The sequence below is a fragment of the Coloeus monedula genome (genome assembly GCF_965178545.1).
Source record: "Coloeus monedula genome assembly, chromosome: 1".
NCBI classification, from domain to species: Eukaryota; Metazoa; Chordata; class Aves; order Passeriformes; family Corvidae; genus Coloeus; species Coloeus monedula.
The window spans coordinates 130,704,385-130,727,834 of NC_138781.1; the positions used below are offsets into that span (position 1 = coordinate 130,704,385).

At 41.0% G+C, this 23,450-nt stretch overlaps 2 protein-coding genes across 2 annotated transcripts; both read right to left on the reverse strand.

Annotated features, from left to right (window-relative positions):
• Positions 1 to 4,482: 4,482 nt before the first annotated feature.
• LOC309572215 (myelin P2 protein-like) lies at positions 4,483 to 8,231 on the reverse strand (the record flags this gene model as incomplete). Its single annotated transcript, XM_082280347.1, has 4 exons — positions 4,483 to 4,533; positions 6,131 to 6,232; positions 6,502 to 6,674; positions 8,159 to 8,231. 4 exons carry the CDS (start codon positions 8,229 to 8,231, stop codon positions 4,483 to 4,485), a joined length of 399 nt encoding a protein of 132 aa, XP_082136473.1.
• Positions 8,232 to 14,578: 6,347 nt separating this feature from the next.
• LOC309572208 (fatty acid-binding protein, adipocyte) lies at positions 14,579 to 17,990 on the reverse strand. The gene is made up of 4 exons (XM_082280333.1): positions 17,810 to 17,990; positions 16,407 to 16,579; positions 16,086 to 16,187; positions 14,579 to 14,800 (listed from the first exon to the last, which is right to left on the reverse strand). Exons 1-4 carry the CDS (start codon positions 17,880 to 17,882, stop codon positions 14,750 to 14,752), a joined length of 399 nt encoding a protein of 132 aa, XP_082136459.1. The 5' UTR covers positions 17,883 to 17,990; the 3' UTR covers positions 14,579 to 14,749.
• Positions 17,991 to 23,450: the final 5,460 nt, after the last annotated feature.

A 23,450-nucleotide genomic window follows, 5' to 3' on the forward strand; every position in this document is an offset into this window, starting at 1 on the left:
AGTATTGTACAGTAGCTAGACACATTATATATCTCCCCTTTCCCATAATTATGTCTACAGATTTCCCAAAGCAACCCTAAGTTCTGCCAAACTTGAAGGAGGCATGTCCCACAGCTCCACTCTAAGTGTCCCCTGGTGCAGCTTTAGCTGCAACATCATGTCTATGAACTTGAAAGACAAGACGAATTCTTGCAGTGTTTTTGACCCCATTGCTGACTCAGGTGCCTCTTGTAGGAAGTCTTATCCACAAGGGAGTGTGACAGGGAGTGTGTTCACTTTCAATTGAATTTAAAACACTTTCTTTCTCCCTTATGCTTCTCACAAATAGTATGATTGATACTGGTGATCATATTATAGCAAATATAAAAAAGATCTTTAAATACTTTTATTAATTCTCCACTGAGAACTTGAAAACAAATCCAGATGCAATCCATTCGCCCCACCCTTCCTAATCCCTGAATGATTGTATTTCTTCTAATTTTAGTTTTAAAATTTTTCATAACATCTGAGGAAAATGTATTTAAATATTGATTTTTGAAAGTTAAAAAGAGCCCACTTTCCTTTGCAAATACTGTACAAATGCTGTCTAACACAGCTTTCCCTCTCTGTGGTGTCTTAGGCACTGTATTTTTCTCAAAGTTGTTGTGCCCTTTAGTCCAAATAACATTTTCTTGTGTTTCTCATCTGCAGCAGATGGCCAATAGCCAACCACAACGTTTTTCATTGAAATGATGAGGATATGCTCTAATTCCCTCCCTAACAAAGACCTTGATTACATCTAAATTCCAGGATTTCTGAAGGCAATTTTTTCTTGGTATCAGCCTATTTGTTTCTGACTGATTACCCCTTCAGTGCTAACCTTTCACTCCTTTGTATCCCAGAAAACAACAGAACTTCTTTAATCCAAAATGAAAATCAGGCAAGGTAGCAATGTCTTAAAAGGCACGGTTGAGCAATTTATAAACAGCACAGTGTTTATCATCATAAAAAGTTGCTTCTTGGAAAAAATGTGGTGAGTGATGAGGACTTCTTATGAAGCACAGTTGCTTTAATAACACAGCCCAATGCCCCTCCCCAAATCTGCTATTTCTAGAATTGCCCAGCCACACGTTTGCTGTCCTGTCAAACTGTCCCAGCAGGTGACAAAGTTTCTGTGTAAACAACAGAAAGTCGGTGCGTTGGGCACCTGGATGTGTGTGAATTCACTTTACAGGAGTACAGTTGCTCCCAAAATGAACTTTGAGGAAATAGTCAAGGGAAGTTCAAAGCTGTAGGAGAGCCTATACTCTCTGTTCCACTCCATAGGAAAAAGACTGGGATGTGAGGTCCAGCATTCCGGGTTTAGCTATACATCACCAGGAGATGTTTTCTATCACAAATTGCCAAATTCTGCTCAGTCCAAGGGAACAGCTTTGATAGATGGAGTCCAGATGCAGCTTTTATGTGATTTCAGTGCTCCCCATGGGAGCACTGGGGCTGAGAGGGGCTCTTGCTATGACAGCTTGCTTCTCCTTCCCCAGCAGATGTCAGAGGGGGCAGAGGCAGGGAATACTGCCAGACCTGCTGCAACTGGAGGATGAATACCCCATGCAGGCAATTTCCATTGTCTCGGGAGATGCAGGCAAAACAGAGGTGTGACAGAGCCTTACAAAACTTACAGAAAGACTGACTGATGGGAGAGGAGTCCGAGTGTGGTACTCTAAAATCAGCCAGGATTTCACTGCCTGGGATGGCTGCCAGACCAAGCTGTTTGCTTTAAATAATGCTATTTATACACCAGCATCAGACTGCCAATATTTCTAGGCTAAGTCCATACACAAGCTAGGAAAATAGCAAATGGACTTGTTTGTCAATGTGAAAGTACAGTTCAAGACACAGACATTGTACCTCAGCATAGATGTCCATTCCAGAAGTATCTGGCCTGTATAAAATGTTTAAGAGATGAAAAACCAACTTACAGTAACACATGAAGAAGACTATGAGACTAAAAAATTCGTATTCCCCCTAAATTCTCGTGGAGACCCCAAGAACAGCTTTACAGACAGCAGTATCCCAAAGTGCTCCATTTCTATGCTGATTTGTACCACCTGCCCTATTGTTTTTGCCTTCAACACTATCAGTGCTGCTGCACTTTTCCTGTTTTGGAAAGTCTCCAGCTCTCATGACATTTTTAAGTGACCTTTGTATAGAGTGAAAGTGCCAAATACTAGGCTCCTAAGCAGCATATCTGCATTTACTTAGGGACTTAAAACCCCAAAGCTGTCATTATTTTAATTCCAAATCTCTGGAAAAATAAACACAACTAGAAGTTTCTTGAGAAGAGGAAGAGAGAGATGGGTTATGTCACAGAAATGGAGACGTAAATAAATAAATGAAGACTAGGTGAGCAGTCCTTTGTTTTTATTCTTTGTTTCCAGATCCGGAAAAACTATAGTTTGTACTGAAGTAAATGTTTATTTCCTTTGACTAAGGAAATAAAAAGCTGAATACTAATATTCTATTGGAGAGGAGATTTTGCATCTAAGCTATAAGAAGAATTTACAGGTTGCATCAGGAAAAGCCAAGGAAATTCAGAGCTTGTTTGCAGCAGTCTCTTCTCCCTTGCCTGTGGCTCAGGGATGGGAGGTGAGTTCTGCTTAAAAGGCTCTGGACAAGTTCCAGCTTCCCAGAGCCAGGCTGGGGTGAGTGGGTCCAGCAGCTTCACTGGGACTGTGTTGTACTGCAAGGGAAGGGAATGAAGAAACTGCAGAGCAAAAATCCAGTTTCACAAGTCCATTTCAGGCAGATTATGAGCTGTAGGAAATGTCTCTTAACTCTGTTAAGAGACTAGGAGAATAATCTGGAGGGCCATGTATAATAAGATTTCACACTGTATGACTATTCTTATGGATTTCTGGTGGAACATCTTCACTTGAAATATGTGATTACATTTGTGTTTGCAGCAGATGATACAAGAGGCATCATTCTGCCTCCATTCCTTGTTAGAATCACTGAGGACTTGGAGTCACAGAAACTCTGACACTCACAGTGGTGAGTTTTAGTGATAAGGTTAAAGATGGGGCATTTGTCCCTCCATCTAGGTTAGAGACCAGGATAAATTTTACTTAAAACTGCTGTTTGCCTTCTGGCAGCTGCCTTCAGTTAGACTGCATCTACATAAATTTATATCCAAATCTGGGCCCAGATTCTAGCTTTTCCAGTGGTGGGTAGAGAAGAAAGGTGACCTTTATAGCTTTCGTTTGCGTATGATATCCATCTCTTCACTCCCTGCTTGGCTAAACCAGTTTAGATTCTGACATTCAGTATTTGTCTTAACCTTGAGAATTTGTGCTCTTGCCTGTAAAACCAGTAGGCAAAGGTTCATCCCAGCTCTGCAGTTCCTAATGAGCCAAAATAAACACATGCTCCTCTCACAGTTGCTTTAACCCCACAGAGAAGGCAGGGACAGCCCTGTGTGGTGGCACGGAGGCCACGGGATGAAATAATGTGATTAGGTGAATATGGCAGTGATACTGAACACTGGCCAATGGAGGCAAATATTAATAACCTGCCAGAGTGCTTTTTGGTTAAATAGATTTCCAGAAGTTTAGGTTTGCTTTTTCTGTTTTTTTCCTTAGATAAAAGCAGCATAAGTGCACGGGGAGGAATGAACACTTTAGCTACTCAGTTAGGCTTGACAGCAAACTCTACCCGATGCAACTCCTCTGTGTGCTCAGTATTAAGCATACGCTTAAATTCTGGGCTGGAAGTAGGATTGATTGCTGAGCACTTTTAAAACAAAGCCCTCTAGCCTTAAGACTTCTGGAGTTCATTCACACCTGCTCCACACTTTGTTTCATGGGTTTATCTGTTCTTTTGGCAGGCAAATGTGGAATATATTCCAACTTTTTTTCCTCCAGTATCTGTTTTCTTCCAAATAAATGCCAGTATATAAATCCTGATACTGAAAAAAGTATAAACTTTTTGGGATGAGTATGAAACAATGATGTGCTAAGACTATAAGGCTACAATGATATATCATACTGGTAGTAAAGATAATTTTCCCTATAGGAGCTATTCAGCAATAAAATCTTTTGCAGGAAAGGAATATTGAGTCCAGGACATGATATTTGGGTTAGGGTTAGCAGAAGCAGTGTTAGCCCTCTCTCAGATATGGATTACTTGTGTTTCACCATTTTACTCAGAAATAGTCTGACCTTTTGTACAGACACTATCAACAGAAAAGATAGTGCCAGTCAAGAAAGTAAATGTAAATCATTCATGTGGAGCGAAACACACTATTTTCTGTGTTGAGAAGCTTTTATTGGATCACCACAATATTTTGGATTAGTTACACTATGGCTTTGAAATATCAAATTATGGTGTAGCCATTTTCCCAATAAAAGGAAATAAAATAAAGAAGCACAGTGCATGAGGCTTTGGTCACGGAACTAAGTCGAGTTTTTAGAGCCAGTTCCAGTCCGGAGCAGAGAGGGAACTTCTTCACACTCTTTCATAAACTCTAGTGCAGACAACCCCTTTCATGGCACATTCCTAAGGCATAAAGGAAAATATTAATATAAACCTTTTGCTGACAGCAGTTGTGTCTGCTGCAGTAACCTCTGAAGTCAATGAAAATCCAGATGTCATGTTTTACATCTCTACACGTTTACAGAATGTTTAGAACAAACAGCAAAGATATTTTTATATTGCAAGTAGAGTTGTTTCTGTTTTAACAGCTTTAAACTTAATTAAGTGGCATTTAATGACAAAGAGATTGCAAAATTAAGCTCAGCTTCCACAAACAAATCTACTTTTCTTGGTATTATTGCTGACTTGGCAGAAATATTAGCCCCACCTAGTTTCTATATCATGGCCCACCAACACTTCCAAATTTTCAAAGTAGGGGGTTTTTTTTGCGTAGAAGCAGAAGTAGCCTGGGTATTTCAGAGGTTAGGCTTCTGGCCTAAAAAACTTTGCTCTTCTGAGTCACAAAATATTTCTCTTGACCCTCTCACCCCTGTGGCCTTCAGTGGCTGCTGATGATTCACAGCCACAGGATGCATGCGACAAAGGCGACAGGATATTAAAAAAATACTTCCTTGGTCTGCAAAAGAGGAGTCCTCCACAACCCTGTATGAGGCAAGGGGCAGACAGCAAGACGCCAACAGAAGAGGGACCTTACCTCTCTGCTTTATGAAGAGGGTTTAATAATTAGAAAAAACTTACGCAGAAATGCAGCTAGGAGGAGATGCAAAAGCAAATCACCCTTCCTACCTAAAGGGGGGCTTCAAGAGAACTGGAGATGGACTTTTTACAGGGGTGTGTAGTGACAGGACAAGGGCAAATGGCTTCAAACTGAGAGAGGGGAGGTTTGGGTTAGATATTAGGAAGAAATTCTTTACTGTGAGGGTGGTGAGACACTGGAACAGGTTGCCCAGAGAGGTTGTGGATGCCCCATCCCTGGAAGTGTTCAAGGCCAGACTAGATGGGGCTTTGGGTAACCTGGTCCAGTGGAAGGTGTCCCTGTTCGTAGCAGTGGGTTGGAACTGGATGATCTCTAAGGTTCCTTTCAACCCAAACCATTCTATGATTCTACATATGAGAACTCATTACAAAACACAGAACAAGCTAACAGGTAAAGATGTAATGCTGCTGACTCCAAACAAGTTGCCAAAATTAGTTTGACTCCAATCTTTAAAAACTTTAATGAAAAAGTGAAATCTTAATTTTAATAGCAACCCTTCCAACTAGGGTCCCTAAAATGTGTTATCTCTCTGACTTGGCCAAGATAGGGAAAAAGAAAGCTGTTCCAGGGACAGAAGTACTCTGCTTGTAAACTTTTGTACACAGTTCACAGGTTTCTGTTATTTTTAAACCTTATTCCTTTTAAGAACAATAATGTTGAGAGCAGTAACTATGCTGTCAATTTACGGCAGCTCTGCCAAAATAGTCACTTTAAAGACAAGTTGCTGCATGCAACAACATTTATTTCCTTCCAGGTGTTTTCTAAGTTTGGTCCCCTTTTTCTCCCTTTTAATTTATCTCATGATTCAAAAAGTAAGCCAGAATTGATAGTCTGTTTAGACAGAAACATACTGAAGGCTGTATCCTTCCGACCTTTTTCAGTGTGCAAGGAACGTGAGCTTACCACCACCATCTTCCCATCAACAAGTCTTCTCTTTATTGTGGTCTCTTTGCCATTCCACTTCTGCACTTGCACCAATGACCCTTTCTCCAAGGTTACAACACTCTGCAAAGTCCAAGAGAAGAGTTTCAAACTGCAGTCTGAGCTTTGCAGATTAGAGTAGTAATTCACTTTATGTTCAGCAAGATATGCACTCTTGGATAATGATAATATAATACTCAGTAACATTATATTCAGCACTATACTGTTTCTTCTTTCAGGGCTTTATTGGAATAGTTTGGAAAACTCAAGGTGCACTGACAGAGTAGGTAAAACTTCTCCTGTTGTTCTTCTAGGAGATGTTCAGACCACTTAGATATCATCAGCCCCCTTACCTTGACTTTCCGGTCATCTGCTGTTGTTTCATCAAACTGATGGCCCAGTTTGAAAGAGATGGTTGTATTTTTGAAAGTGCTTTCAGTTCTGATGGTCACTGTGTCCCCTTTCATGCTGATGATCACATCAGGCCTTGCCAAGCCACCTAGTTTCCGGGTAGCTAAGCCCACTCCTAGAAATCAGAAACAAAACAATCACTACATTCTAGAAGCAAGAAACTTCCACGGAAGAATAGGGAAGAATTTCTTCTCGAATTTTTCAGTGCCTGATTGAAGTGAAATGCTAATTCTTTTAGCTGAGACACTACTTAGAGATAGGAATGGTAACGTCAGCATTCAGGGGCTGAGGCAGGCCCAGGTCATAGAGTGCACTTTCAGCAAGAAGTAAAGATATACACAGTTATAGAGCTGTGCACATTTAGCTAAGAAGAAACATAGTTTGTTACAAATCTGCATTAATTTCATAGAGAGAGAATACGTAGAAAAATTCAGAGGAATAGTCTGGTTCTCATAAAAAATTGTAAAAATCCTTTTAAAAAACCCTTGGCAAATCTTTTGTTAATGGCTGCCAGGAAGGAACTGGACACTGAATTGCCCGTGTGCTGGTGTTTGTTCATTAAAACATACTGAAGACTGGGTAATTCCTAAGTTGCTATTAGCATCCTTGAAGAATCCTTGCATCTAAACCTCAGTGAAAAGTACAAGTATGAAATATAAAAAATGTTGAGGTATGAGACTTGAGAGCTGCAAAGAGCTTCCAGGAAAATCCCATACCAAAAGCCTTTTGTACTGTCTAGTCCCTTCCAGTCCAGTTCATTGTCTGCAGGTTGTGAGGCTTGGGGCAAGTAGGAATGAAGCCACTGGCAATGTATCACTGCTTTATAAAAGCAGAAAGGGGATAGCTGTAGTTAGTGCCTTTGTTAGTGCTATGCCATGCTCAGATGAAAAGATCTGTAAGAAAGGGTATAAAGTTATCTGCAAAGTATAACACTATCTGCAGTAATTATTCCATACCATACAATTCTGTTCAGATGTTCAGAAAAATATCTGCAGCTGGACTTTCCTCCCACATTCACCCTGGCTAATTAATTAACTGCAATTCTTTTGTTATTCAGTCTAACACTTCAAATAAAGGAAATCTGTGAATCATTTATATAGCAAAAGCAATACAGTAGCTGACTGTCTGTGCACTTGGCATATAGGAATGAAGCCAGCATTAAAATGAAAAAAAACAATGCTTAATTTATTACATTCCTGGCATTCTTCAGTAACAGACAGATTCATTCATAGTATTTAGACATCTGAAACTACAGTGTCATGAGACATCAGCTCCATTATATATTGTAAATTATCATAAGTCACAAGTCAATAATGCAATCAAGAGGAACATAAAAAAATCTGCATCTCCATAGATTACTCTTATGAGAGAAAAACAAGTTAGATCAGTTCAGATCAGTTAGACAGAAGTAAATTTATAACAGTAATTCATCACCTACCTTTTCCAATTTAGATGCTAAAGAAAAGAAATTAAATTATGCTAGAAGAGTAGTTAAGTGCTTTTTGGACAGAAAGAAGGCACCATCCGTGAACAAAACCTTCCCAAGGGAAACTTACTAACAAAAAAAAAAACAACAACCAAACCCAGAATATTTCTCACCCAATTCTTTCATATAGTCATCAAAATTTTCGCTGGAGACAAGTTTCCAGGTTCCCACAAATCGGTTACACATCGTACAGGCTTTGTGAGGCGCTGGTCCTGCAGAGAGAGGCAGTGGCCACAAAAGCTCTTGGTGGCAGTCAGAGAGATTGTGTGCCCAACTCAGATTCAGTGGTGTCCCTTTAAAGAGGTCCGGTCCCTGTGGCGATTGGGATGGCCAATAGGGGAGGCAGTACCAGGGCGAGACAATGTGCACCTTGTCCAAGGCAGCCGTGCCAGTGCCAGGGCTCTGGGTGACGCCTGCCTTGGCTTCCTCCACTGAATACACCAGTACACGAGGGGCACATGGGGATGGGGACAGAACACTGCCACTGCACCCGTAGAGCGGTCAGGGCACACTGCAGAGGGGTGTCAGCAACACAAAGACAAGTACAGGAGCACTGCATCCCTGTGAAACCCAGCTCCGACTGTCCTCCCAGTGTTATTCTCCTGCTGTCACTATATAGAATAGAAATCCATAACAAGCATCTCGTCCAAATGCCTGACCAATCCAGGGCTGGCCTAAAGTTACAGCATGTTAAGCCATTGTCCAAATGCCTCTTAAACACTGACAGGCCTGGGGCTTTGACCACCTCTCTAGGAATCCTCTTTCAGTGTATGACCACTCTCTCACTTAAAGTGCTTCCTAATGACAAATCTGAACCTCCCTTGATACAGCTGTGAACCATTCCCACACATCTTACCCCTGGATACCACGGAGGGGAGATCGGCACCTTCCTCTCCACTTCCCCTTCTCAGGAAGCTGTAGAGTGCTACCACTATTGTCACCCATGTGTTAGTCAGATAAACCAAAGCCATATGGATTTTGTGAAGGAACTGTCAAGATGATGTACAAAGTGGTTTGTGTTTTTTTATTTTTTTAATTTCATAATCCATCCTGGAAAGGGTCTGTATTTCTTATCATTTAAAGGCAGAACTGAATTATATTGTTCTGTTGTTTCCCTTTGAATCAGAGAAATGATTCCAAGCTGTGGGTGCTTCCCTGCACATATCCCAGACAGGATCACAAAAAGAAGAAGCAGCCAATATGCACTGGCTCGCTTTTACAACCGGGCATATTCAGAAAATCAGTGCATCAGTGGAGATCAGCTCTTGTTCTTGACTGGTGGATGGCATGAGAAGGGGCTGAGTCATTAAAGTGCTTATTCTTAGTACAAAGTCACTCAGTGACAGGCAAGCAGCTTTGCAGACTTGGAAGGAGGGCATATTATATTCTCTTTTGTCTTTCTGCACATGGATAGTTGGTCTGCCATAAGGTAAAGGGAAGACTTAAGCCAGCACAATCATATAAGGCATTGATTCAAATGTGTCCTATTGCTGTCAGATTTCCTCAGGTTTCCCTGCTCCTATGAAGAGATGCTATGATCTCCTTGGACCCTCTTCTTGCTTGTACTGGGGAGCCTTGAACTGGGCCCAGCATTCAGCTGTGGCCTGATCAGTGCTGAATAGAGAGGAAGGACAATCTCCCTCAACTTCCAACACTCCTAATGCAGCCCAGGACATCACTCACCCTTTACTGCCGATGCATGTTCCTGGGTCATATTCAGCTTGGTGTACGCCTGGACCTCCAGAACATTTTCTGCCAAGCCAAAATTGAAAGAATGAAAAATTTGAGTTTTCAACATTCAAAACCAGTTTGGTTTTTTTTTAATCCACATTTAGAATTATTGTCTTATGGTTGGTAAAAAACAGGCACAAAAACCAAATCCATAAACCACATGTGTATGTGACAGGCAGGAATTTAAAGCATTGTAATTCAAGACACTTCAAACTATTTGAAACTATTTAGTGCAAGACCACATCTGATGTAGTTCTGTCCTTTCCCTTCTTAAACCATCTTCCTGGAGGAAATTGTTAGCTGGTACATGTAAAGATTAGAGACTTCTTTCTGACTTGGGTGAACAATAGTTACCTGTTTGCCTTTTTTTGTATGATTGTAATTTCTGGGTTGTGACAACCCAGATCTACCTTTTAAGGGCAGAGACACTGGGATTTTATGTTGTGGGACCAAATTTCTTGTGTTTAGAGTTGAAAGAATGAGATGGAAATGGTGGTGTGCCAAGGAGGGTGAGATCTGGGTCCTGACTTGAAAGCTGTCATAAAGAAGAAGGGGAACACCCTGAAACATGTAAATAATAGAGTCTGAGAAGTGAAATTATTGCAGTCTTTGGTTTACATGGTGGTTGTGGAAAATAAGAAGGTCTTCAGTCACATATTTTGGTGGCATATGCAAAATGTTTTTAAACCCCTCTCAACAGGGGAAGCTGAACGGAACTTCCCTTGCTGCCCAGGTTTCACTGACAGTTCAGTGAGGGGAGCAAAAGTCTGAGTCACTGACAATAAAAATAAGGCAAAGAACTCTTTTTCCCCCACAGTAGGAAGCAGATGCTGGATCTGTAACACGTAAGTAAATGTCAGTCTTTGAAGGTGTTGTCCACACAAAACTCTTCTAAAGCAGACATGCATAATATCACATTTTGTGTAAAGAATAGCTAGCTCTTTTATCCCATCTCTGGAAATGAGAAAACTACTCCTAAATGAAACTATCCACTGTTTCTCGAGAAATAATATGAAAATATTCTACCGTTGCTCCTCAGGCATTCTTTGTTCTTTTATTTAATTGTCTTATCCACATAAAGGCACTTTAACAAGACAAGGCTGCTGCCTTTGGGAAATAAAAGATGATTGGGATGTTGTAAAATCAGACCCAAAGAAATTCAAGATGAGCAAATTAGTCAGAATAGAACAGATACACTGCAGTACCAGTAACCTTAAGAACAAAAGTAACAGAGAATTATTTATTCAGACAAAACCCCAGTCTTAAGCAGTCTCAAACAATGTTGACATTGCTGCCATCTATCTCTTTGTCACTAAGAAAAATCAGTACTTTCATTTAAAGGACTTACAGTTTAGAAAAAACAAGAGCAGGGAATTATACACCAGTAGAAATAATTGTGGAAACCAATCTTTTCTTCAAGTTTAAAGAGGAAAAATGTCAAGGATTGTGAGTACACGTGATAAAGGAGAACCTTGGTTCCCTTTTTTTGCTTATGGTTGATTTAAAATGGGATTTGAAAGCATTGAATTTGGAGATTGTGAAGCAGCACAAGAGATAAAGTTAAAACTTGATAAAAATAGAGAACTAAAAATTCAGAGACTATTTAGAAATAAAGATACTATTTAAAGAAATACAGAAAGTAAATTTATGTGTATTTCTTTAAAGGAAATATTATCTGGGCAAATTAAGGGTCAAAAAAAGTCTAAATCGATTCCCAGGAGAGCAATTAAGAGAACAGAAATAGAAGGGGAGAACAGAGGTCCAAGAGGGACTTGCTGTGAGGACACCAAGGATGTTTTAGCATTGACTCTATGAAACTGAAGGATCAACTCTGAACATGGGGCTAGCAGCCTCCCTTTTCCCAGTAGCTACATTGGAGGGTGCAAATATCTTCTTGTCTCCTTAGCTGGAACATCCTACAAGACCAGAGCGGGACAGCTGGGATGGGGAAATGAGTCCAGACTGCACCGCACACACGGTCAGGACGCAAAAGTCCTTCAAGTTCTTTAAAGTGGAAATAAATAGTTAAAAGAAAAAAAGAAAAACAACTGAAAGGTCAATCCTCAGAATAAGCCTTTCTTCATCTTTCTCCTGAACTGCTAAAAATCTGGATGTGAATCTCCTTTCCCTCTTGTCATCCAAGAAACCTGTAAAGGCTAGTGAGTGAATATGGTAAGGGGCAGAGATCTCCTCCTCTCAGCATTCAAGGTGCCGGCTGTGATAAGTCTGCTGCCCACGGGTTTGTAGGGATTTAGTGAGATCCTTCTTTGGCAGAAAGGAGTGCTTTGGGGTGGTTACTGATTTTTGGAGAATAGTTCAGCATGACAGAAGAGAGAGACCTGTGCTGCTCTGAAGGTAAGGACAAGACACTGATCTGGTTTTAGCCCTTAGAAATGTGTGCTCTCACCTCCATGCAGGTCTGACAGCACACACCTTTTCTTGACAGAGAGGAATCACCTCCACTTATTCAAGCAGTCACTAGACTGCTGCCTTTTTTAGACAATAAATTTTGGCTTTTTCAGAGAATAAAATCCAAATGTGTTCATATTCTAAGAAAAGCATCGCTAATACTTCATTATGGTGCTGTCCCTGTTTATAGACAGAATATCACTTTATTGAAATTTCCAAAAATTGAAGTTTTAAGTGTCTTGATTCATTCACAAAGTTCAAAGTCATTCATGAGGTACCAAAATAAACGGTGATGCTTTTAGAAGAGATTACCCTTTTCTGAAATACTAGGCTGTGAATGTTACAGCTGTAGCTGTTGGCTGCATTAAGAATGCAAGTTTTCTGGAAAATAAAATCTGCTATGTGAATATCAGAATATTGGGAATTTTACCTCCGACAGAGTATTTCCAAATCTGTGGATGATAGAATATATTTAACAATGGGCTGATATTTAATGTCTATATGTAGTTTATTTAAGTGAATGTTTCTGCTTCTTACAACCATCACTATCATGTATATTTTCTACCACTAAACTGTAGTTGTATCCTAACTTTCATAAATAATTTTGGTTTTGTTAAGTGTTCCGTAGATTTAGTACTGATGCCTTAGGTTTTAACTTTTATATTTTTCAAATTCTGTACTGCTTAGTGTGTAACTCTGAAGTTTCTTGTAGCCTGTTAATTTCTGCTCACTTGTGCTAGGTAGACATAACAAAGCCTCTCTGGGCCTGCTCTTCAAGGACACCCAGACCATCCTAGGCCCAAAAAGTATAAACCAAAAGGCCTCTAAAGGGGGGCAAGTGGAGGGGGATTACATCATTAAATTGAAGCTTTAATTGGAGAATTAACCCTGATATGCAAATGAACCAAACTTATAAAGGTGTAACGAACTCATGACCTGTTGTCCATCTTGGGGTCCATCTTGGCAGTAGCCTCTGGCTCCCCAGGGGGTACCTTTAGAGGCCTTTCAAATAAATACCTACCTTATTCCCTTACTCCTGTCTAGTCTCTGTTTCTAGGAGGCCTCTTAAGGCATCTCTACTGCATATATGGTGTGCTCTGAAGCATTCTTCCTTCCCATATCCAACTGCTGTTCTCTAACTTCGTGAGATTTCACAAGCAATGAAGCCAAGGTTAAAACACAGGAGCTGTTCATGGCTTTTTTAACATTTTTTGCAGAATTTACTGGTAGTCTTTGGAATCGCTTTTAAATGACTCCTCAGCTCCTGTCAAATGTAAAAGTCCTTCCATTTCTGTCTCTGGTTGTATAAAAAGTGCAAAAACTTGGGAACAATCTGAGTTATGCAGAGGAAAGTTCAAGTGTGTGAGAGGTCTCTGCTGTTTGCAGCAGGGACTCAGCATCATCACCTCTGACAGCTGACTTCAGGAATGTCAGGAATATGTGGAATTTGGTTCACAGATCTTAATTGCTCAAGATACGGTCATTTCCCCATTTAGTAGTTAAGGCACACATTTTTATACTTATTGTCCAGGTTTTCCCTAGAAATCTTGATACTTTTTTGTCCTCAATTTAAGCCCTCCCAGATGTAGAAATCATGGCTTCTGTAGATGCAAAGTTTTGAAATAGGAGACCAGGACTATGGACAGTAGAAGACAGTAGTTCAAAACCAAGCAGAGTTGAAAAACATGGTGTCCAAAGGGCTTTGCATCTGGAAAGGCTCATGTTCCCAAGACTGATCAAGCCTAAGGAGTTAATAGAAAATGCATGTAGGTAATAAAGAAGGTTGTACCCATAGCAAAATCGTACTGGCTTTTAGTAAACCTGAATATTTTTTAAGCTATGATTCTTAATTCAAGGTATTTTGCCTATCTAGGACAAAATGAGATGTTCAAGACAGGCACATTGACAAAATAATCACAGATGAAAGTTAGAGCTGCTATAATTTCACACTTGAGGCGGAAAAGGACAGGATCAAGCTGCTTCAAATGGTCCCTGGGTTTAAAATTGTCTGCATTTGTGCACAGAGGAGGTGCCTGGTACCCTGCTCAAGTTTGGAAGCCAACACCAGGCATCCACAGATCATCCTCCTCCCTGCCCCAGGAACAACAACCTCTGCTTGAAGCCAAGAAGAGCAGCCCCATTTTTCCCCTGGCTGTGCACAGACTCCTTGCAGGGGCTAGCCCACATGCAGCCCTCACCAGAGGATGTTTTAGTGTTCAGGTGTACATCTGCCACTGTCACACAAGTGCCACGCACTGGGCTGACTCTGAGGAAGATGGGTCACGTTGGCTGAGTGTGGTACTGGCTCCACACTGTGCTTTCCTGCACAGCACCCCTTCCCACGCTGCATCCCCCCCAAGCCCCTTTCTGACAAACTCCAGCATAAGCACATGTTGTAGAAAGCAGAACATTTTATTGAACAACAAATGAGACTAAGTGCATGTATCTGCTTTGGGTTATATCTGAAAAAAGTACAGTTCTCTTTAAAACAGATTTGTGGAGCTTTTCTCCTTTGGTTGTTTTAGTCCAGCTTTAAGCATTAGTCCCGTGTGAAGGTGGCTTCTTCATGCTTTTTCATAAACTCTTTTGCAGGAAACATTATTCATGGTGCATTCCTGGAAAGAAAAGATAATTCCATCAGCTTTTATCTCTCACTAAATGTTTGTTAGTCAGAAGGTAGAGAATTACTTATCTATTGGGAACCAGTTTAAGAAAAATTTGCATTTCTCCTCCTCTAAAGCCAATTGCCAAAAGAGTGAAACTCAAGTTTTGAGAGCTTCAGCAACAGAAGTCTGAAAAACAAGCACAGGAGTGAAAGAATTTTCAAGAACTGCTCCAGCGGCCCCCAGGAGATTTCTAATCTTTTCTTAAAAATCTTTAATGAAGGCTCCTAGGACTTCTGTGGAGGCTGACTAGACCCGGGACTTGGGCTATAACCTTTTCTTCTTTCACCTTTTGCAGCTGTGTCTTGTCTTCTTCACACACGTGTGCACAAAACATGCACACACAGAGAGCTTTCAGACTTGGAGCTGCTAGTGTCAGCCTCTGCATGTTAGGCTCTGTCCTCATCTATTTTTCTGTTAGATCAAACTCTGTTTTGTTCAATTTTTCTTAATGAAGTTGTTATTAAAAACTATTTCTATTTATTCTCCTCTGGTCTCTATCCAAAGAAATTTAAATATTGAATTTATGGACACATTATTTTTCCCTAGGGGAGGGGAGAACTCTTCAGGAATTTTGTGTGTGTGTATTGTTTTGCAGCGTGTAGGAATCTCAGCTGCCTTTTATGAACATTTAGTCCTGTCCCAGATTCTTCAAAGTGTGTTTTCTAAAACTGTAAAGCAGAGCTGTGAAGCCCCAGACTGCAGGTGGGCCTTACTGGCACCAAGTCAAGCACAATAGTCTCTGACCAGATAAAACCAACCAACAGAGCTTGGACACGTTTCCTTGCTCTAACACCATATTATTAACACAGTTGGTGATGCATAGCAGGATTCCCACAGATGGCTGTTAAGCCTCTGCTGAAGATGAACACGAGTATTCTGCATCAGCCTAGAGTGGATGTATTTAATGTGGGCTTTGCTAATGCTTCCTCTGTACTGTCCAGGACTCAGAGATTCAGATATAAAAAAGTTTCCCTCATAGGGATGTTGGGTTTCTCTTCCTACACTTTCCTAACCATGTCTTGCTATGGAGAAGAGGCACTTCCGTACCATTCCGTAAGTTTATCAGCTTTTCAGTTTTAACTTACACTCTAGACTCAATCAGAGAGATTTCTCACCAAGTGAACAGAGCCCGTTCAGATGCTTTCCCTCCCTGTGTTTGAATCCAAAGTCATACGTCAACCAAACATGAATTCTGCACGCTGAATTCAGTGATAAGTAACAAAAATTAACTTACCACCACCAGGTTCCCATCCACCACTTTTCTCTTTATGATAGTCTCTTTTCCGTCCCACTTCTGCACCTGGTTCAGCACACCGTTGTCTAGGGTTATGACATTCTACCAAAGCAAAAAAACAAAGTGTGTCTGTTTCATCAGGGTGCTCTGGTCTGAGGAGAAGGCTCTCCAGGTCCAAACAGCACTAAGCACAAAGCACCCAGAGCACTCTTACCTGGGGAGGCAGCATTTCTGCACTGGGTGTAAAAATCACAACTCTATCCTGCTGCTCACACATCACTTGTGAGAGATGTATTTGCAAAATGCCATTTCTGGACTCACCTTTGTTTTTCTGTCATCTGCTGTGGTCTCGTCAAACTCTTCACCCAGCTTGAAAGAGACCTCTGTATTTTTGAAGGTACTTTCTGTTTTGATGGTTATCACATCACCATTGATGCTGATAGTTATGTTAGGCTTGGCCACACCAGCCATCTTCCTGGTAGCAAACCCCACACCTGTAAATAAGATAGGGCACTATGAAATTTTTATCTTTCCTCAATCCTTTACTCTTATACATTGGAAAAAACCCTCTCAGTGCTTTTTCCCCTATTGCTTTCTGAGTGTTATTAACTCTATGTTACAGAGATTCTTTTATAAAATCTCACTTGGTACTGCTATGGACCAAGCTGGGTGGGTTGATGTAAGGAAATTCTCTACCCTCTCATTGTCAAAATAGTAAAAGCAATATTTTGAAGACTGAAATTATTTTAATGCCAGATATTTGCACATAGACTTCAGAATAATTTTCATAGCTTGTACTCTAACTTGTATGCTTATTGTGTCTAAATGTAAATAAGCATAAATATATGACAATTTCTGAGCCTCAAAAACAACAAAACAAACAAACAAGGAAAAAAAAGCAAGCACTTTAAATATTTACAAGTGGGTAGGTTGAATATAAGGAAATGATTAAGAAAGAGCTGGCAATGGTTATGTCCTGAGTAAATCTGGAGTAAAGATTAAGAGTGCAAGAGTCTCAATCCTTGAAATCATAGTAAGTATTTTACCCCTAAACTGCAAATAACCCCCCAGCTTTTTAGCATGTACTAATTGAATCTGTGCAAGTTACCCCCTGCTTCCTCCACACTAACAGAATGTTGAACCCTTTTAAATCCCAATTTTAGTTCTAAGTGAGAAGTCTACACCCTTAGAAAAAAGCATTAGACATCAAATCTTTGCAAGTATCTGCATGAATCCATGCAATTGTCTTTGTTAATATTCACTGGAGGCAGCTACAGAGTTTCATTCAATATAATAGCCGTGGCAATTAACTGGTGTCCTAATCCAGTAGCATTTTAAAGTTGTTTAGGTGTGTTGCTTAGAGACATAAGGAAACTTGCTGCTTTCTAGCATCACACTGATTTGCGTGTCCAAGGATAAAAGCTAATTCACACTAAATATTGCAGTGATGTGTTTTACTTTCATTTGTAACACTACTAATAAGGCATGCCTAGACTTGGCTTACCTGAAATTATTCATATCTATCAAAGTTTTTCCTCTTTACAGGAATTTAACACCACTAATTGAAACAGACGAGTTCTCCAGTTTAAGACCACCTGATCAAAATAGTGGATTCAACCCCCCTTGATAAACAGCGCAGCTAGAAAAAGCAAGTAAAGGCTAAAGTTCAAAATTGGCATTCCTTCCCTGTCCCAGATACAAGAAGTTGAAATAACAATTCTCACCCAGTTCCTTCATATAGTCCTCAAAGTTTTCACTAGAAAGGAGCTTCCAGGTGCCCACAAACTGGTCGCACATTTTGTCAGGCTAGAAAGATGTCTTCCACAGGTTCAAACAGAAATGCAGAACAGGAGAATATTATGAGCTCCAGGAGAAGAGTACTTATCTTTAAAAAGGAGCTGTGGCCACATGATGCTCTGGAATGACCAATGAAGAGGGAGTCCCAGTGCCCAGTGTTTTTCTTCCTCCCCTGCCCCTCCTTTGCCAGTAGGTCATAGTGCTATTATTCATATGCCCTTACTAGCACAAAGATCACTGTCGTGTTTTTATTTAATTATTTTTGTCATTCAAGAACACTTTACCTTAAAGGCAAATAATTAAATCAAATTACCTTTCAGAATAAAAAAGTAGGCTTGAGCTCAACCCTCAGAGCAAAATTAATGTTCTCTCCCATACTCTTTCATTTCAGTCCATTATATCAAATGCACACAGCTCAATTCCTAGACTTTCCAATTCAAAAGGCTCATTGGGATCATTTAGCTTGCTTTCAGCACCCCTGCTTTCAGAAATTTCCTCTAGAGAAATACAGAATTACAGGAAGAAGTGGATTTGGAGCACAAAGTGAATGCTGGATTTATAGAAGGCTAAGGCAATAAAATTGCTTCCTTGATTGGGGTCTCCTTGTCCTTGCACCACCTGAATCAATCGAAGAATAGGTCTGTAATATGCTTTTATGTAATATAGAGGGGATATAGGGTTCTGTGAGAAGAAAAATAACAAAACAGAGGATTTCTGTCCCTTTTACGCCCATGCTTTCTGAAGAATTATGTCCCAATGACTAGCATTTTGAGTAATTATGGCATAAAGCTAGGCTCTAGTATCGACTCAGCAAAGGTCCCATGACACTTAATTTCTTCTCTCTTTGTGCTGTTAAGGCATCAACTTGTTTGAGTCAAGTTGTGTACAGGCCTGACATAATAGGTCCATCTTGACTGATCTTCTAAGCCCTGTCATACTTCAGTTCACAAAAAACAATCAGAAAGCAGTTGAGCAAGTTCTTAGACCTTCCTTTGTCTGTAATGTGCTATTCCAACGGCAAAAAGCACCTGATAAGAGCATAGTCCAGCCCCTGCAATTCTCTTTATGTGGATTTCCAGGAATTACTCTGCTGGTTGCTAGGCATCAAGAATTGTGGACCACGTATTTTTGTACTTGATGTCTTTGTAAGTAACAATGCTATAGAGGAGTTATTTATATAGGATTGCAAGATCTTAGGGATATTTGTACGGCAAGGGAAGTGAGGAGGTCTCCAGTGCATCCTTCCACTCAGGCAGGGTCACCTCTGAGCCCATATCAGGCTGCTTAGAGCTGTGCCCTTTTGTGGATCAGAAAACTCCAAGGATGGAGCCAGCACAGTTTCCCTGGGCAGCACACACCCTGCCCAGCTGCGCCAAGGGGGAAAGGGTCTCCTTCTCTTCTCTCTGAACCTCTCTACTTTCAGCTTTCATTCATAATTTCTCATCTCCTCACCAGTCATTGTCTGGCTCCAACTCCTTGGCCACTTTCCCACAGGTGTGGAGGGCTGTTCGTAAGCACTCCCAAAGCTCAGCCAGGATGAACCACTTCAGTCTCACAGCCTCTTCTCACAGGGCAAGTGCTCCAGACCCCTAAGGATCCTGTGGATCCTCTGTTGAATGCACTCCAAAACTGGATGGTACTCTGGATACAGCCTAATGAGTGCTGAGATAAGGGGAATAATCACTTCCATCAACCTACTGGCTGTACTTCTGAAAATACAGCCCAGGACGCAGGTCTCAGCTCATTGCCCACCAGGACCCTGAGGGCCTTTTCTGCAGGGCTTCTCCCTAGGCAGTGTGTCCCCAGCCTGGATTGCTCTGAGAGCTGAGTATGTTTGTACATTTATAATTAGTTACCCCCTTGTGCCTTTAAGATGTAAGTCTATTGGGACTAGAATAGCTAATCTTAGATTTGGCCTATTCTTTTCAAAATTTTTCTTGTATATTCACTGACTTTGGCTTCATCTCAAAATAAATAAAACTATATTCTAATTATGAAGTGGCTGGTGCCTTTTCTGGTTGGTGTTCTCAGAGTGTCACATGTTCAAGTGTTCTTTAAAAGGAAATTCTGAGGGTCCCTCAAGTTTGTGTCATTATCTTGAGGTATTTTTACTTCAGATTATTGGCTTGAGAAACTCTGTACTGTGTGTGAGCAGATGGTAGGAACATAGAAACTCAAATCCAGCAATTAAATAATGACAACTGAAAGTATCAGGTGAGAATTGCTGCAGTGGCCCAGAAAGAAAGGCTGCGACATGGATGAAATCAGTTCCTGTTCATACTTTTCTTGCTTTTTGGGAACTATTCTGTGTGTGGCTTACTACAACCAGCATTCATTTCTTTGGAGGGGAAACAGGGCTTTTATATTCAAAACTACCGTCTGGGAGAGGCAATTGGCCTTCCTTTGGTGTTAACAGCTGTCTGCAATGCTTGTGATACTGGAAGAGTTTTTGGGGAGAGTCAAAGCACTTTTCCATGCAAATCAACTTGGAGCAGACAAGTGCACCCTCCCCAGGCAGTCAGTTACTTGCACTTACTTAAAGTGAGTCTGAGCTATTTGTAGATATCTTGTGAACATGATGACTCAAGAATAGAAGAAGCAAGTCAGCTTGTGGCTTGACTTGCATGTTTAACTCAAAGCAAGCAGCTATCTGGGAGCACACTTATGCACACTTTGCTGGAAAGTATCCTACCAATGGTATCCTTTCCCTCAGGAGAGACCTCCAGTAACAAGAGATAAACCTGTGGCACTGATGTCATCTAATACAAATCATGCCTGCTCTCTGGGGCAAATGTATACAGCCTGCTGATAAAGACTGGAGTTTTTAATGGCCATGAAGAAATCAGTGAGGCTTCTGAGCCTGGAAGTTTAAGCAAGTGATTCATGTCACTTGCAGAAGTGCCTTGACAGCAAGAGCTGGGCAATCTGGCTAAACAGGCCTGTGGTTATTGACACCGATGTGATCTAATGCCATCAAGAACAAAAGTGTAGAAACCTCCTTCAAAATAACCAGAAATTTTGAAGAAACCACAGCAGGTAAGAGGTAAACCAAGAAAAGGAAGCTGGTGAGGGTCCAGTACAGGAAAAGCTGACAAAGAAAATTCATCTCTTAATCCTGATATGAACTGAGGCAGCTCCAGTCTGCAAATAACAATGATGCACTGTCTGCAACGTGGTCTTGGGGTGCTGTGACATTTGAGGACAGTTCCTGGTGCAGGATATGCAGAAGGGATCACGGATCAAAGAATTCTGTGGTTCTATGAAGTGGAATAGCAAAGCAGCAGCTGTGCAGGGGAAATCAGTAGATGGGAAGGTAGCAATGATGGGTTAAATCTTGCTCTGTGAGTCAGACCAAAGGTGGAGATCTACTTGAGATAAACTGCTCTTTACAAAAATAAGCACAACAGTACCCTCCCTTTGGCTCTTTTGGGCTTGCAGGAGCAATGATGCTCTTCCAATAGAGTATGTGAAAAAGAGGATGTTTATTCCTGTAGTGAAGATCTGCCATCTAGGGGACCTTTCAACTGAGCATTGTGCTAAACCTTCCCTGGCACTTAATGTAAACACGGAATTGTCAAAGTAAAAACACATCTTACTCTTGAATGTGAAAACCTAAGTTAACAGTTATGACTTCTTAAATGGAGGCTTCTTTCTCGAGTTCCTCCTTGCCCCAGAAGGGTAGCAGAGTACAACTCCTTCGAGTGCCCTGGCTATCAAACTGGTGACTACCAGTGAGCAGCAGTGTATTGTGCTTATGCACTTGTCTCACTCTTTGAATCAAAAATTGGCATGAAAAGACATCCATGATCAATCCACCCCTGATGACACTGACAATGACTTCTGTTGAACACTCTCTTAAAAGGAGTGTGACCTCTGTATGGGGTTATTACTGGCACAGGTGGCAATATTCATAGTAAGAAGAAACACCTGTTCTTGACAAAGCTATAAAAATGGAGATTTTTCCTCAGGCAGGGAGGGAATCGTGGCTTTGATGCAAGCTTCTTGTTCAGGCACAATAACACCTATTGAGAAGATGGGCTATAACAGGCCTCATGTTAGGAAGGAGGGACCATATCGCACTGTGTGGTACTTCTGCAACTTAGACAAAGCAAAAACCTTTCTTAGTGTTTGTCTGGCTGGGTACCAGACTGGGGCTTTGTTCTAAGGCCCCAGGGTAGCTACAAGAAAGGTGATCTAATGCTGGAGCAGAGAGGAACAGGTAAAGGAATGCCATTTCTGCTCATAAAGTTGCTACTTTTCTGATTAACATTTGAAACAGGTGAATTGCCTTGGACTTCTGCTTAGTCAGGAAAAGGTGTAACTAAAGCTTCAGTACTCATAGCGTGAGGCACTGACTTTGCAAAATACTGGCTTCAGTTGGTTTGAAAGTTCAAGAGGCCAATTGGTTTTCAGTGGTATTTTTCTCTCTCTTGGGAAAGGAGATGAGCAGGAGAAACAGCAGGTCCTTTCTCCTGTGCTCAGTCCCCAGCACCAAACTGATGCTCCCTCATTTGTGACTGTGGCTTCAGACCTCACTCAGAACTGAGGGTACTATCGCAAATGGTCACTGTTGAAGGAGTCAGATTTGCCAGCAACAAGAGATCTGCTGTTTCCTTGGGTATTGGCACCACTCTATCCAGCCACACTGCTGGGCTGTGACATTTGGAGACCGTGGGCTGGTGTGGCCCAGCACCTGATTTTTTACTTTTCGTGATTCTGTGTTCTTTTATTTCCTCCTAAACTTCAGCCCAACCAGTGAGTCTCCACACCCTTAAACAGGTTTCCAATATCTGAAAGAAGGAGCATGAAAATTAAAACATTTAAAAGGTGTTTCTCAAACACTAAGCTAAGTTTGTGGTAAAGCTTTTAACAACAGAAATGAAATCTCGTAACTCTGAGGCATAGTAAGATCAAGCCCCAGACAAAACCCAGTGGTTGACTCCATTAACTTGCAATTAAAATATGCATAACTACATTTTCTGAACTTGCTTTAAAGATGAAGAAAAAATGCAGATATGTCTGGAGGGAACAGCAAGCCTCTGGACCCTTGCCTTCTCCCAAGAGACAGCTGAGATTCTGGCTTTTCTCAGCATATGGCATGGCAATAATATATGCTCTCAAACATCTGTGGCTCATACCAGATGACTGCTAGTCCTGAGGAAAACCTGGACTTCTCATACTCTCCTCTAACATGTATGTCCCTCATTCCTGGAGCAAGGCATTTGGCAGTGTGAATGCTATGAATTGCAGGGAGTGGGCTGGGAGGTGCGTCAGAATATCAGAAAAGTAAGGAAGGAGGAGTATTTGCATGTTGGGTTTGTTGTTTTATTTCAATGCAATGAGAAGAAATGTAGGTACATTAGCTCCTGCAGGCATGCAGGTGATGGGTTTCCAGAACATAATGTGGACATTTCTGTATAAGAATATTCAAAATGTCAGAGTTCCACCTCATATGTCCCGTACTCAGCAACTGCCATAGTGGATTAGTGATAAATTGAACTTCATGACTTCTGAAGGTTTATATGAGAGAAGATCTTGATTTGCTGGTTATATTGTAGGCACTGCAGG

Excerpts from the sequence above, each read along its gene's own strand:
- LOC309572208 (XM_082280333.1), bottom strand. The coding sequence starts at position 17,882 with ATGTGCGACCAGTTTGTGGGCACCTGGAAGCTCCTTTCTAGTGAAAAC. Across the intron at positions 16,580-17,809 it reads GGACTATATGAAGGAACTGG|GTGTGGGGTTTGCTACCAGG; the intron begins GTGAGAATTGTT and ends TCTTATTTACAG. Across the intron at positions 14,801-16,085 it reads TGGATGGGAACCTGGTGGTG|GAATGCACCATGAATAATGT; the intron begins GTAAGTTAATTT and ends TTTTCTTTCCAG.